Source organism: Sciurus vulgaris (assembly GCF_902686455.1).
Source record: "Sciurus vulgaris genome assembly, chromosome: 6".
In the NCBI taxonomy this organism is placed as follows: Eukaryota; Metazoa; Chordata; class Mammalia; order Rodentia; family Sciuridae; genus Sciurus; species Sciurus vulgaris.
In genome coordinates this window covers 29,640,326-29,655,179 of record NC_136466.1, presented here as the reverse complement: position 1 = coordinate 29,655,179, position 14,854 = coordinate 29,640,326, and the positions used below count along the sequence as shown (strand labels likewise).

Genomic DNA, 14,854 nt, shown 5'->3' with positions numbered 1-14,854 from the left:
GCCAGCTGGTGAGCAGCCCGGGCCCTGGGGTGCTGTGGTCTGAGGCCCCTCCCAGGCTGCTGCTGGAGCAGGTGTCTCTGGCCTCCCAGAGCAGAAGCAGGCATCCATCCCCCAGCTGGCTGCACAGGACTTGAGCTGAGAGCAGCCTGGATGGGGCCTGACCCAGGCCTCATCTCCACAGCCCTGGAGTCCTGGCACCAGCACCTGCCCTTCTTGCCACGCCCTTGAAGCCTTGTTATACTCAACATTGCATTCCCATGAAACCGAGGCCAAGAGTTATGCCTCCTGGGAACTTCTGTGACACTGAACTATTTCTTCATGCTTTTGGGTTGCAAGTTCCCCTCTTCTGCAAGGAGACATGGAGGACAGCACAGTGACTAGGGTGGAAAAAAATGGAGTGGGATGATCAGGCCCGAGAAGAGTGTGTTTGCATGTGGGGGTTGGAGCCCTGAAAACAGGGCTAAGAATTGCAGCAAGAGACACAAACTCTAGCTCAGTGGCCTCTCTCATGGTTCCGTAATATTGTCCTCATCAACCTCTCCCTGCCCCAGTGCAGCACTCTGAGCTCACCAACTCACTTTTCCTCCCTTGACCACACTGTTCTCTCTCTGCTCTGAACTTCTGCTTCGGTCGCTCCTCCCCAGACCACGCCTCGGCCCTCTGGTGTCTCCTCTGAGTAGTTCTCCACAGGCCACTGTCCCCATTCTCTCATTGTGGGTGGGGAACTCTCCTGCTTGCCCCAGAGCTCCTGCACTGCCCCACCAGAGCGCTGTGCACGAGGCTCGGACACATCCCACGGGCAGAGGGGCCCCTAAGCCCTGCACACTGGGACTTGATTGCAGAGGCCTACTGGCCCCTGGTTCATGGCAATGAAACTGCTGATCAGTCAGGTAGAGGGCCTGGCCTGAGAGTATTGGCCCAGAATTCCAAAGATCCACGCCCTAGATCCTGGTTCCTTTTGCCCACTTGGGTCTTCTGGTGTCCTGCAATGCAAATGCCCATCTGGCCTGACTACAAATTGGAAATGGGGAAATGGCAAGAGCTCTGTCCTGGAATTTTGCCCATAACCACAAATACTCTCTCCTTGTGGTCAGAGGCCACCATGCAAAGTGTGTCCCTTGGGGCTTGGTAGGGAGGCCACACAGAGTTCTCCTGAGGGTGCTGGTCCTATGTCATATAACAGCTCTACATAAGCTCTGAGTATCCTTTAGGCCCCAGTTCATTGGGTGGCAAGTCACAAAAATAGGGGTGAAGTTCTTAGCACTGAGTTTAGCCACCTTGTAAGGGGCAAATGAGACCCAAAGAAAGTGAAGAACTCCTAACTCCAAAAGAGCCAAGTCCAGCATCCCTCAGTTTTATTCTCCCCTTCCAATGCCATTATCCTACTGACTCTTTCTGTAAGGTCGGCCACCAGGGACCACTCTCAGGCAAGGGTGATCCCTTGGTCTGACCATGAAAAGAACCCAGTCTTAGTCACATAGGAGTTCAAGTTCCAACATGTCTCATATTCTACTCCCCAGCAGCATGTCAGACAGCTTGAGAAAGTGAGGTTAGAATCTTCCAAGCCAGGGAAATACAATCCTGAATGCATGTGACAGGGAGCATCCCCATCTCCAGAGCAGAGATGACTTTATTGCTTTTTGGCTTGTTGAGTATCTATTTCCTTCTTGAGGAACCATTCTTGGGACATGTCGTTCATGTGGAACCAACTCAACCTCCTGGTTCCAAGAGAGGCCATGTTACCCAGGCCAGGTCAACAGGAATGAAACCTAAGTCTTCCTCTGGAAGCACTGGGCATAAGTTATGTTGGTTTCTCCTGGTCTACTAAAGCAGAGGAATGAAAACCTGGAGCTGCTGGTAGCTAATGTGCCAGACAAAGAAGGACCTACACAAGAATAAGGCCACCCAGAGGAAGCCCTCTACAGAGGAAGAATCCCAATTCTATCATTTGGGTCCCTGGATCAAGCCAGACCTAAAGTCCTGTGCTTCTCAACCATTTGGGTCAATGAACATCCTTTTCTGCTTGATATATGGTATATTATCATCAGTGACTTGCTTCTGAAGAGCTGTGACTTGTAACAGGACCTAAGAATCTTTCCTAATACTTTTAAACAGAAGGTATCAGGGGGTAGCAGGAGGTCTAATGACTCTAGGGGGAGCCCAGGCCCAGGGAAGGCAGAGCACAATCTTCAGGAGAGAGAAGTTCCTTACCTGTGCTGGTTTGGCCATGGTGTCAGGTTCTACAGAAGAAACCACTGTGGAAAAGAAAAAGAGTTTGTGAGATTCTCCTGAACTCTGCTCCTCTCCATTCTTCACCCCCACCCCAATTTCCTCACCTTGCTGTTTACTCAAGCCCCTCGGGTTAAACCACATCCAAAGACCTGGCCCGGATCAGTATATATTTTCAGATGATAATCAATGGACTAGATGGTGTCCAATCACACCAGGGTGAGCTGAGAGGGAGGGCGGGCAGGACTACTGACCCAACAACCACTAGGCCCTGCAGAGCACTTGCCCAGACGCCAACCCTCCTCACGTCAGTCCTTCCAGGCATCAAATTACCCCTCTCTATAGAGGAGGAAATGGAGGCTGGGCGCCACATGTGTGGTCCGAGGTCAACCAGTTTAGAATGGAATCCAACCATTTCAGCTTCAGAGTCAGAGTCCAGATTCCAGAGTCCACGCTATCTGCGCCCTGCATGGCCTTTCTCCAAGTCAGAACTCGGGACTTCCCAGACAGAGGCAGGGGCTCCTGCCGGCACCTCTCTGAGGTCTACCATTCTAGCACAAGTCAGTAAGCATTTGCTTACCACCTATCCTGAGTTAGACCCTGCTCTAGAACACAGGAAGTAAGAGACCGGAAAGCCCTGCTTTTCTGGAGCTTGGGCCTTAATGGGGAAGAGTGAGGAATGCATGCATCAAGTTGTGATAAGGACCACCAGAAAAGACAAAGCTTGGCCAGGAGAGTGACAAGGGTATAATCCCAAGTGGCTGCTCAGAAGGTGTCATGAAGCCCCCCTGGGGCAGTGAGAGTGAGGGACAATACAGAGCTTGGTGTGGCTGAGGTAGCAGCAGGGAGGGGAAGGAGGCTGACCAGACTGGGGCAGGAGGCGAGGTGGCAAATGCCTGTAATCCCAAAAACGTGGAAGGGAAAGGCAGGAGGATCCCAAGTTCAAGGCCAACCTGGGCAACTTTGCAAGACACTGTCTCAAGAAAAGGAGGTGGGGGGCACTGGGCTGGGGGTTGGGCATGTAACTCAGTGGGAAAATACCCCAGTTTCACTCCCCAGCACAAACACACACACACACAGAAGTCTGATATTTTTTCTCTGATGAAATTTCTCTTATGAGTCAAGGCCATTGTAGGGAATCTGAACAAGACACATGATCTCATCAAAAATGGATAAGGAGTAAGGGGTGGGGGTGTCAGGAGCTGGGGTCTACAGTAAAGGAACAAGAGATACAGGTATATTACCTAAAAATAAATGAAAACGAGGGTGTAACTGGTTTGGAAAGGGGAAGGGAAGTGGATGGGCGCTTGGTTAATGAGAACTCTCAGCAGAAAAGCAAGAGATGAAAGCTAAGCAAACTTCTCAGGATAAAAAGAGGAGAAATGAAGGAACTTTGCTTTCTGACTAAGCAGGCCTATGTAATCTCATCTCTTTCAACCAAGTCCATGTATTGCTTTTTATAAAAATATTTTTAAATTGTAGATGCACACAGTACATTTATTTTACTTATTCATTTTTATGTGGTGCTGAGGATCGAACCCAGGGCTTCACACATGCTAGGTGAGCACTCTACCACTGAGCTACAACCCCAGTCCCCTATGGATTGCTTTTTAAAAGTAAAAATAACAAACTCAATCAGACGTACTCAGTAAACTGAAAGGGATGACAGAAACCACGGAGACATTCCAGATCAAAGCATTCAGTCCTCTACATATTCCTCAAATCTCAGGGGAAATCTTGGAGAAACCAGCCCCTGACCTCAGTCCACAATCCTATCCTCTCTGGTGGTCACTGGACATGGTGGGACATAGTGGAGAGAATGTAGGTTTTAGAGTCAGACTGACCTGGATTTGAATGCTTGTTTTGTCATCTATCAGCTATGTGACTAAGGTCTTACTGCTCATTTCTGGGTTTAAGTTTATCTTAAGTACAAAACTGGGCCTTTCCTTTTTCTCCCTTATAGGGTTGTTGGAGGATGAGACCGAAGTCATCTCCAGGTCAGAGGACAGCCACGTTCTCAGTAGATGGTGACTTTACTATACTGCTGTGGGGTTGAGGACAGGAGCTTTGTTCATGTGTCCCCACTGCCTGATGAGTTCCCCAAACTGCAGCAAAGGACATTCATCAGATGGAGCTGGGAGGGAAGGAGATCTCCTGCAAACCCAGCTCCGTTGGGCTGAGCTCTGCTCGAGGAAACCCTGCTGTTGCCCTAGCAACCAGGGGCCTCTTGGTACAAATATGCAGCTTTCACCAGGAAATGGAAACTACAGCCCCTCACAGAGTGTGTGTGTGTGTGTGTGTGTAAGCGTGCATGCTGGGGGACACCACTCCAGGACTGGGCTGGGAGCCAGCTCTGGATTTCCCCAGGTCTGAGGCATGGTGGGGGAGGCAAAGGGTGAGGGAACCCCAAGCCTAGCAGAGAGTCCGACTAAATGAGGCCCAGGAAGTCAGTTGACACGGGGAGGGAGGTCTGAAGTTCATCACCTGCACACTGAAGCAGTTTCCGTTGGCCTTGTTTGCTGGAAACTTTGGTAGCTGGCTGCTGCCCAGAATCTTCTGGAAGAAAGCCCCTCTCCAAGGAGAGACTGCTCCAAGGAGGGGCCCCTAAGCCTTCGGGAAAATGGTCTCAGCTCTAAGAATAGTTTCTGTGGGGCCTGTATGACTGCACGTCTCATGCGTTATGTGAAAAGGGAATTTCTTCCACAATTAGACTTTTAGACTTCAGTTCAAATGGCCAGTCTCCCTGTGGATCCCTCTAGGGGTTCAGAGAAGCTCTGGAACAGATGTGCCATTTACACTTACCCTGGATTTAAGAGAACCTCTGATCCCTCCCATTGCAAATCAGATCAAACTTCTTAAACTAGGCGAAAGTTTTATATCCAATGTTCCAGAATCCCAGCAGGGTACGGAACCATCGACTGCTCCAAGCCTCTGATTTCTGAGAGAGATTAAGGCATCTCAGGATGACTTTCCAGAGACCAGACAGCAGCAGGTCACAGCAAGCCCTCACACAGCCGTAGACCCTGGCTACAACAGGACATCAGGAAGATGCTGAAGACAAAGACCCAGGCTCTGGTTACTAGTCTGCCCCTATGTAACCATGGACAAGCTGGGTTTCCACTCTGGGCCTCAGTTTCTCCACTGATAAGATGGGAACAATGTGTAACACTTCCTCTTTGGGAAGATCCATAGTTGCCATGAGGGGCTTTTATAAATTTCAGCCAGGGATTTTCACAGCAGAATATGGGTCCTGGAAGGGTGTCTCCCAGGTCACAGGATTCCACTTCAGCACCCTTCTCCTCCCATGAACTCTGAATCTTTTCTGATATGTACACCCAAAAGAACCCATCACAGCTGATCATTCCAGAAATTCAGCTGGGGTGGAGGTGCCTGGGTGGCTTTGTGTTGTGTGGCCACCCACTGTCACCCCCCTGAGCATGCCATCACGTTTTATCCTTCCCTTTTGGGGAAGGGTTGACTCTAGAAGAAGCAGGTCACCACCAGCCAATCCTAGGGAGCTGGACAGGGGCAGGGTCTCCCCAAGTTATGCATAAACATGGGCTTTGAGGCCCAGCTCTCCCCCAGTTTATGATTTAGATAAGTTACTTCAACTAAACCTCGATTTCACGTCTGCAAAATGCATATAGAAACACCAACTTGTACCATGAAATCACAGATGAAAAGCACTTAGCATGGTTGACTGGCACACAGCAAAGGCTCAATAAACGGTAACTTTCGTTATGACAAGCACAAACATTTTCAAAGTCCACAGCATCCTAGCATGGTAATAAATGCAGGTTTTTGCCGTCAAGGTCTCCAAGTTCGAATCCTGACACTGCAAACTCCTAGCTAAGGATCTTGGATTAGTTATGTAACTTCTCTCTGCTTCAGTTTCCTCATCTCTGAGAAGACTGTCCTGTATGGTTTTTGTGGGGTACTGAAAGATGATGCACATAGATCACCCAACTTTCTGTGGGAGGGTAAAACATCCTACCCCCAAATGTCTGTCTACCTCTCTTTCTCTGGTACTGGGGATGTGAACCCAGGATGCTCTACTAACTGAGCTGCATTCCAACCCTTTTTATTTTGAAACAGGATCTCACTAAGTTGCTGAAGCTGACCTTGAACTTGTGATCCTCCTGCCTCAGCCTCCTGAGTCACTGAGATTAACCGCATGGCTCCAAACGCATTTCTTTGGCATATTTTGGGTTATTTATTCAAAGAAAGCAGACATAAGAGAGGCTGTGCAAAGTTGTGCTTTCAGAAAAAGAGGTTGACATCTGGGTTAGTAAAGTAAACAGCAGATGCAGGCAGAGGTATCATCTAATACCCACCTTTCTGTGTTGAAAAGATCTTTTAATAGGAAGAAGAGATTGGGGTCTGACGCCTGGCCCAGATAGGAGCACAGGTAGCTTAGCCTGGAAGATTTCATCTGACTAACAAGAAAATTATTGCTCACAGTGACATTTTCCCCTCACAACCTTCCACTGCTTACTCCACCTCCTTTCTTCCAGAAGCTCCAGCCCCCATTCCTTTGCTTAGCTCTGTAGAAGGTTCATCCATCTTGCCCCTCATTGATTCTCATACTCTGTGCCTGGCTTCCATGTTGGGTGGTACATCTATAAGCGTGCATTTTCCCCCTGTGAATCTGTATGACATCAATTCATTTCATAGATTAAAATTATCAAAACTAGCTGGGTGTGGTATCACAAGCCTGTGATCCCAGTGGCTCAGGAGGCTGAGGCAGGAGAATCACAAGTTCAAAACCAGCCTCAACAACTTAGCAAGGCCCTAACACAATTTAGGGAGAACCTGTCTCTAAATGAAATATTTTTAAAAAGGGCTGGGGATGTGCTCAGTGGCTAAGGGCGCCTGACTTCAATCTCTGGTACCAAAAAAAAAAAAAAAAAAAAAAAAAAAAAAAAATTGAAACTTTGGAGGGGAAAAGTACATTTAAGACACCCCTATAGCCAGGTACAGTGGTGCACACCTGTAATCCCAGTGGTTCAGGAGGCTGAGTCAGGAGGGTCAAGAGTTCAAAGCCAGCCTCAGCAAAAGTGAGGCACTAAGCAACTCAGTGAGACCCTGTCTCTAAATAAAGTACAAAATAGGGCTGGGGATGTGGCTCAGTGGTTGAATAACCCTCAGTTCAATCCCTAGTACCAAACAACAACAACAACAACAACAACAACAACAACAACAACAAAGACCCCTACACCTCTGTGCTTCCAGTGGTCCCAGGGGCTATCACTTGAGCTCGTCACTCCTTTGCTCACCATCTCCCACGGTGCCCTTGGTTGCCAAAATTCTTAGCTCAGCATTCAAGGTCCTTGGGGGATCCTTCCTGATTTATCTGCTTTCACCTCCCACCCCTTCACCCATAACAACTTCTCCTTCCCCTAAAGCAGGAACTCTCCACCAGCATTTTCTATCCAGACTTTGAGAACCTAGACCAGCGCTTCCCCATCCTGGCTTCATTAATATGACCCCGGGGACTTTTGCAAAATCCCTCAGAGACTGACTTAACTGCTCTGGGATGAGGTTTGGGCTTTGGGAATTTCTAAAAACTTTTCTAGGTGATTCTGATGTGCAGCCAAGGACGTAGAGCACCCCCGTTGCCTGCTGGATTCAAATACCACATCTTCTAGAAAGCCAGGAGCAATCACTCCCTCCTTGGAAACCCTGCAGTGTTCTGAAACTACCTTGACCTGACTGGCTTTGGTCAACTCTTGTGAATTTATCACTCTTCCACTGTATGGAGGCTGCCTGCCTCCCAAGTATTCTGAGAAAAAAATCCATAATTCAAAGGAAAATCCTCCAGGCTATCTGATTCTGATCTTTTGCTGTCTTTCAGCTATTTATAGCCCAAATGTAGATGATTCATGGTAATGCCAAGTAATTCTAATACTTGCTCACTTGGTCCCTATCTGCTGAAAGTTCAATGGGCTTTCCTCCTCCTCAAGTGGAAAAACCAGTTTTACCTCTAGTTGCATATTCCTTTCAATATAAAGGCATTTGCAATTCTCTTCTGAGCTAACATCTGCCTGCTCTTATTGTTGATAAATGAGTACCAAATTTTTAGCCCAAGATCATTTTTATATCTGGGTGAGTCATGATTTTGCCTTTTTTTGAAAATTATTATATTTACTGTATATGCTTCTCTGCTGAGCCCCCTAGAGAGATTAAATCCTTGCCCTTGGCAAGCGGAGGTGTCTCTTAAGGATTGTCAAGTGAAATGTCTGGAGTGGTTCTAAAAGCTTCCATTAGGGATGCCCTTGAAAAGTCACAGGAATAAAAAATAAAATCATCTAGATTATTCAAACCATGCTTCACTCCTCAATTCCACAGCCAAAGAGAAAAGAACTTGAGAGGTTAAGTAACTTGTCCAACTCCAAAAAGAACATTATTGATTAACCCAGGACTCATTTTTCAAAACATACCTATGGAGCAAACTAGGCTCACTGGTAGGAGTTAGGGGCAGAACAGAAAAGGAGACAGATGAGGCTCCTGCCCCCACAGAGCTGGCAGCCTAACATAGCAGTTTGCAAAATTCTTTGGATCCTATACACCACCACCAGTAACAAAAGAAAAAATAGCATTTAGCATGATGAACAAAAATATACTTTAAAAATGATATTAAAAGTACATATAAGAGTCTGACAGTTTCTTCCTGTATCCTAGAATTAGGATATCGAATTCAGTGCATCCAGGGTGTGTATACCCCTCTTTGAAGGCTCTGGTTTTTATAAAATCTACATTCTTTCCAGATTGGGGCTGTAGTTCAGTGGTAGAGCACTTGCCTAGCATGGATGAGGCCCTGGGTTCCAACCCAAGCATCACACACACACAAAATCTAGAGCCTTCCCTTGCTCCTTTTCTGATGGGTTCCCCCAGTCCACGCAGGAAGACACCCAGGAGCAGCCTATTACCCTCCATGAGCCTCCACTGATGGAGTGAGGGTAAATGCCATCCTTGGCCCTGGGCCTGGGCACGCCCCCAGCTCCAGGCACTCGGGTTTCTTAGAGAGCAGTGTCTTTGCCCTCCTGACCCAGAACCATTGATTCTCAGCTGGACAAAACTCCAGGAGATCATATGGCGGCCCCAGCATTGGAAATGTTGTGACCTGGGTTTGAATCCTAGCTCAGATCACTTTTGTAAAAGGCAGCAAATGTAGTAGCTCACAGTATAGCCTGGAGCCAGACTACCTGAGAAGGAAGCCCCGAGGTGCTACGTGTGACTGTGTGGCCCTGGACAAGTATATAACCTCTGTGCACCTGTCTCGTGTAAAATGGGGGTAGAAACAGCACCTACCTCAAGAGTTATGGTGAGGGTGAAAGCATTAAGGAGTTCAGCACTGAGCAGTGCACCCAACACATGGAAAGCACTAGAATAAGCATTTGTGATTATTATTTCTTCCTTAAATTTTTGAGGGCTGGAGTGTCCACATCTGCAAAATCAGCATAAAAGGTAACAGCACCTAACATATCAGCCAGGGCCTGGAGTACAGTAAGGGTTCAATAAATAATGGTGGCTACCTTTTTATGGTTATTATTTAAGGAGCACAAAGATGGCATTTTACAAAATGAGGAACCTGAGACCCAGGTCACCTTTCTTCTCAAGCACCACGCCCTTCTCAGATTATAACAGCAACGCTTGCTTCTCTGTCGGGAGCACTCTACAGTGTACAAGGCACTTTCATATCAGCGGTCTCATGAAGGTATCAACCTCATCCTCCTTTCAGAGGTGGGGACCTGAAGTTCAAAGAACCCACGGACAGTCATGGACGGTGATTCCTCTAGAGCCAGACTCTGTGGGGGCTTTTCAACCCCAGGAGGAAAGGAAGTTGAGAATGCACAAGGGAATGTGCTGGTTTCTAAGCCGAGACAGGAACTGTATGAGCATAAGACACCCCCATGTACACATATTTCCCCTCTTTTGGCAGTTGGGGAGGTGGGGGGCGAATGCTCAAGAATCAGTGTAGAGACCACATCCTGTGCTTTGTCCCCACCCAGGAAGTTATCTGGAGAGACTGGGCGGGAGTGAGGCCCCAGATACCACTGGTCCTCCCCAGGAAATACCAGAATGGTATAGCAAGAAGAACCATACAAACCCAACCCACTTCACCAGCTGGGTGCTCCCGACACAGGTCTTTCCCTCTATAGAGGAACTAAAGCAGAGAGGGATAGCGGGTGTGCCCAGGACAGCTAGCTGGTGAGTGGCAGGGCAGAGGCTGGGTCTGAGGCTAGAGCCTGGTACTCCAGGATTCTCTCTGGGTGCTGCAGTGCAGATGTTCCAGGCGCTGGCAGCCACCCAGCACTGCAGGGTCTCCCCACCCCCACCCATCCCAACTTCTGCCTCAAAAGACCAGGCTCTGGACTCCCAGGGGCAGCTCCCTCCTCTGCACACTCAATTCACATTCTGCCCCAGCAACAGCTGTAGCCCTTCCAGAAATCACAGATAATTTCTGTATCCCAACGGATGGCGCCTTGGGAACAAAGGATAGAAGCAGAGGAAGATGGATGAGTGACTGTCACAGCTGCAGAGGGGATGAAGACTTTTGCTTCCCTCCCGGCCCAGCCCCACCCAATTTCCAGAATCCTAAATCTTAGAACAGTTGAATGCAAGAACACCAGCCCTGGATCTGAGAGCCAATCCAATGACTTTTCTGTGGGCAACAAAAGCCTAGAGACAAGTGGCTTGTCCAAGGATTCTAACACATCTGGAACTGTAACCCAGTTTTCTACTAGCCCAAGGGCAGTGTCCTCCGCAGAGCTCTGGGCCTGCCAGCTAGAAAACCAAGGTCCATTGGGGCTAAAATGGCAGACACACCTAGAAAGTCTAAGCAGGTCAGGAAATCCTATCTGGGTCAGCGGGGTCAGTATTTGATTTTTGAGTGTGTGTATGTGCTTAGGATTGAACCCAAGGGCACTTTACCACTGAGTTACATCCCCAATTTCTTTTTTTATTTTTTTCATTTTGAGACAGAATCTTGCCAAGTCTCTAAGGGTTTTGCTAAGTTGTTGAGGTTGGACTTGAACTTGTGAGCCTCTAGCTTCAGCCTCCTGAGTCATTAGAATTACAGACTTGCACCTCCACTTCTGCTACTGCAACCTACTGGAACTAGTGATTTTTTTTTTTTTTTTTTAAATACCAAGGATTTAACCCAGGCACTAACCACTGAGACGTATCTCCAACTCCACCCTTCTTTTTAAAGTTTTTTAAAAATTTTGAGACAGGGATTCACTGAATTGCTGAAGACCATGCTAAAAGCTGAGGCTGGCCTTGAACTTGAGATCCTCCTGCCTCAGCTGGGATTACAGGCATGTGCCATGCTGCCCAGCAGGCTATTAATTTTTAGGTGTTTTTAGGTGAAGGGGGGAAGGAGCAGCTGAGGAAAAGGGCAGATTCTAGGGGGGAAACAAATCCTTTCACAAACCCGGAAGTCACATGCCCAAATTTGGAATTGTCAGGGAAGACCCACCAGAGTTTAGACAAAAAGAAGGGAAGGAAGGAAGCAGACAAATCCTCCCAAAGAACTCCATTCTTCTTTCCTTTCCCCTTCCAGGGCCTGTAAGGATTGTCCCAGGCATTCCAAACCTGTAATCAAGATTTCCAAACCTGTGATGGGTCTTGTCAGTTGACAAATACATCCATTTTTACAGCCATTGTTTCTTCTGAAAGGGGCTGGGTTTATCAGCTCTGAACTTGGGAGAAAGAAACGGAGGCTCAGAGAGGGAAAATCACTGACTCAAGGTCACACAGCAAGTTGTTTCGGCTCTGGAATTTGGATTCGGGGTCATTTACTTGCATGCTAGCATTCTGGGAGGCACTGGAAGCCTCCAAGCTTTGGGAAGGCATAGAATTGTACGTAGGGGAAGCAGAAAGAAGGGTGAGGAAACCACCACCGCACAAGAGCCTTTGGAGACCCCTTCATAAGCACGCAAGGACCCAAAGTAGGTGGGAGTGAGGATCCACCACAGCCCTGAGGTATGGACAGTAAGTCCTTCGTCTGTCGGTACGCAGCCCTCCCCCTGCGCCACACACAGTCCATTTTATATGCAGCTGGAGGATCCACTCTTCGTGCGCTCAGTCTTTGGCCCCAGTCACATCCTTCCCTGAGGGTCCTTAGATCTGCCTCCAGCTGTCCCCAGCCCCGGGCCTTCAAAGTTCCTTCAGGGCCGCAAACAAGGTCCAGCAGTCCGCCCTTCCCGGCGCCCCCAGCCCTGGACCACACCCTCTGCAGAGCCGGGGCTCCCCTTCCACCCCGTCCCCCAGCAGGGGCGCTGTGCGCCGGCGCTCCTCCGCCTCCAGCCTTCAATTTGCTCCCTGCGCCGCCGCAGACACACCCAGCCCGCGACACTCTCGGGTTACCGCGCCCTCGGGTCCCGGAGCCCTGCGGTTCCCCGCTGCCGCGCCGCCTCCCAGAACCAGCGGGGGGTTTCCATCAGTCGAGGACTGGGCGTCCGTCGCTTGTCCCAGCAGCCTCCGGCGGGACTCCCCTCTCCGACCTCCGTTCACTCACCTCGCGGTGGAGGCCTCTAGTCGCGGGCGGCGGACAGACGCGCGGACGCGGAGCTCGCTGGGTCGGAGCCCGTTAGCTGAGCAGCAGCAGCCGCAGCGCGGGGCGGGCGGGGCGGACCGCGGGCGGCTCCGCGCGCGACACGTGGCGAGCGGAGGCCAATCCGGCTCTCCCGCCTCCCCTCCTCCGCCCCCGCCCCCGCCCCCACCCCAGAGTTCAGTCGCTTTTGGAATCTTAGAATGTCACCAGTTTGGGATTTGGGGGGGGGGGGGGGGGGGCGGTGCCCGCCGGGAGAACCTCGAACCTCGAACCTCGGTCAGGTCTCAGACCCTTGACCTGAGATCTAGAGAGGGTAGGGGAATTTGGTCAAGGTCAGGCGGGCTAGAAGTTAGAGCGCCCGGTTCCCGGTTCTGGACACTTTCCCCCAATTCCTGCAACTCGCCAAGGCTTTGTTGAGAAACAGAAAAATTGAGATTTGCCCGAATCGCGGCCCAGCACCTTATCAGCCTGATCAGATTTCCTGTCTTAACGGCCCCATCGGGGCAATGGCATTATTTATGCACTTTCCAAGGGACGAGACCCCAGAAGAGGACAACTTCGTGATGAAGGTCACACAGCTAGAAAATTGTGGAGTCAGGGTTCAAACGTGGAGTCAGTGATTCCAGAGGGACGTGTATTTGTGCTGGTCTCAGGGAAGTGTAGCGGGCGGGCAGAAAGGGAGACCAGAAATTGTAATCCACTGAACAACAACAACAAAACCAAATTATTTGGGAATCCAGAGGAAACAGAGAATTATTGCCCCCTCCCCAGAGGATTTGCAAAATCTCCTGGAGGAGGAAAGCCACCTGCAGTGCAAGTCAGTACCTCCCATTCCCTGCCCCCTCAGAAATTCTCCCTTTGAGGAAAGATGCCCAGCTTTAATGCAGGGCTGCCAGTTCAGCAGCCGAGTCTCCATAGGCAAGGCACAACTGCACTGACTTTGAATTCAGCTTCTTCAAAGCCGGTCCTTGGAATCTGTCAGTAGTTCAAACTCTAAGCTTCTAATGAGGATACCTGGATAGAAAATAGGTCTTTTCATTTTTCCATTCCCCCATTCTATTGAGCACCTGCTGCATGCCAGGCACTAAGCTAGGAGACCCAAGTGAGCAAGTAAGAAGTGGAGCCTTGACCTGGAGCTTCTACTACCAGGGAAGTCAGAGGATTGCGCTGTTACCATGAAGTTCAGGATGTTGTAAGATTGCAACTATGGAGGGCTGGGGTGGCCCACAGAAGGTGGTCCAGCCTAACCTAGGCCTCTGAATAAGAGGGTGATGCTAAGGTGCAACCAGAAAGAAGAATGAAAATTAGTGGGAGGCAGACATTAAAATCATCATCATAAAGTGAGATCTGAAGCAGCTGGCTTGGCATGGTGGCACACACCTGTAATCCTAGCAACTTGTGAGGCTGAGGAAGGAGGATCCTAAGTTTGAGGCCAGCCTCAGCAATTTAGTGAGACCTTGTTTCAAGTGATAATAAATGAATAGTACTGAGGATGTAGTTTAGTGGTAAATTTCACCTCTTTCAATCTTCATTACTAAAAACAAACAAACACACAAACAAATAAATAAATAGACAGGAGAGGACTGGACCCCATGAGGATGGAGGTGAGATCTACTTAAGCATCACAATAGTACTGTCATTTATTGAGCATTTTCTATGATATGAGGAACCCCCATACTGATTCCCACAGTGGTTGCATAATTTACAATCCCACCAACAGTGTAAAGTATTCCTCTTTCTCCACATCTTTTCCAGCATTTATTATTATTATTTGTATTCTTGATCACTACCATTCAGACAGTGTGAGATGAAATCTCAGTGTAGTTTCCATTTGCATTTCCCTAATTGCTAATGATGTTGAACATTTTATGGCCCAGGCATTACTGTGAGCATTTTACTTGCAATATCACATTTAATCATCATACTCACTTAATAGATATGTATTCAGCACCTACTATGCCCTGTGCACTATTTTAGGAACTTTTTTTTTTTTCTTTCTTAATACCCAGGATTAAACCCAGGGGTGCTTAACCACTGAGCCAAATCCCCGGCCCTGTTTTGTATTTT

The 14,854-nt window shown here is 48.8% G+C and overlaps 1 protein-coding gene across 2 annotated transcripts in view; it reads right to left on the bottom strand.

Annotated features, from left to right (window-relative positions):
* The window catches only part of ANXA6 (annexin A6), a 52,042-nt gene extending 39,177 nt beyond the window's left edge, over positions 1-12,865 (bottom strand). Inside the window, exons 1-2 of one of the 2 annotated variants that reach the window (XM_079144142.1) lie at positions 12,752-12,865; positions 2,212-2,255 (exon numbers count right to left, since the gene is read on the bottom strand). In XM_079144142.1, the coding sequence (XP_079000268.1) occupies positions 2,212-2,229 (18 nt within the window). In that variant the 5' untranslated portion in view covers positions 2,230-2,255; positions 12,752-12,865. The remainder of the gene's footprint in view (positions 1-2,211; positions 2,256-12,751) is intronic. The other variant, XM_079144141.1, reaches the window with a different exon arrangement.
* Positions 12,866-14,854: the final 1,989 nt, after the last annotated feature.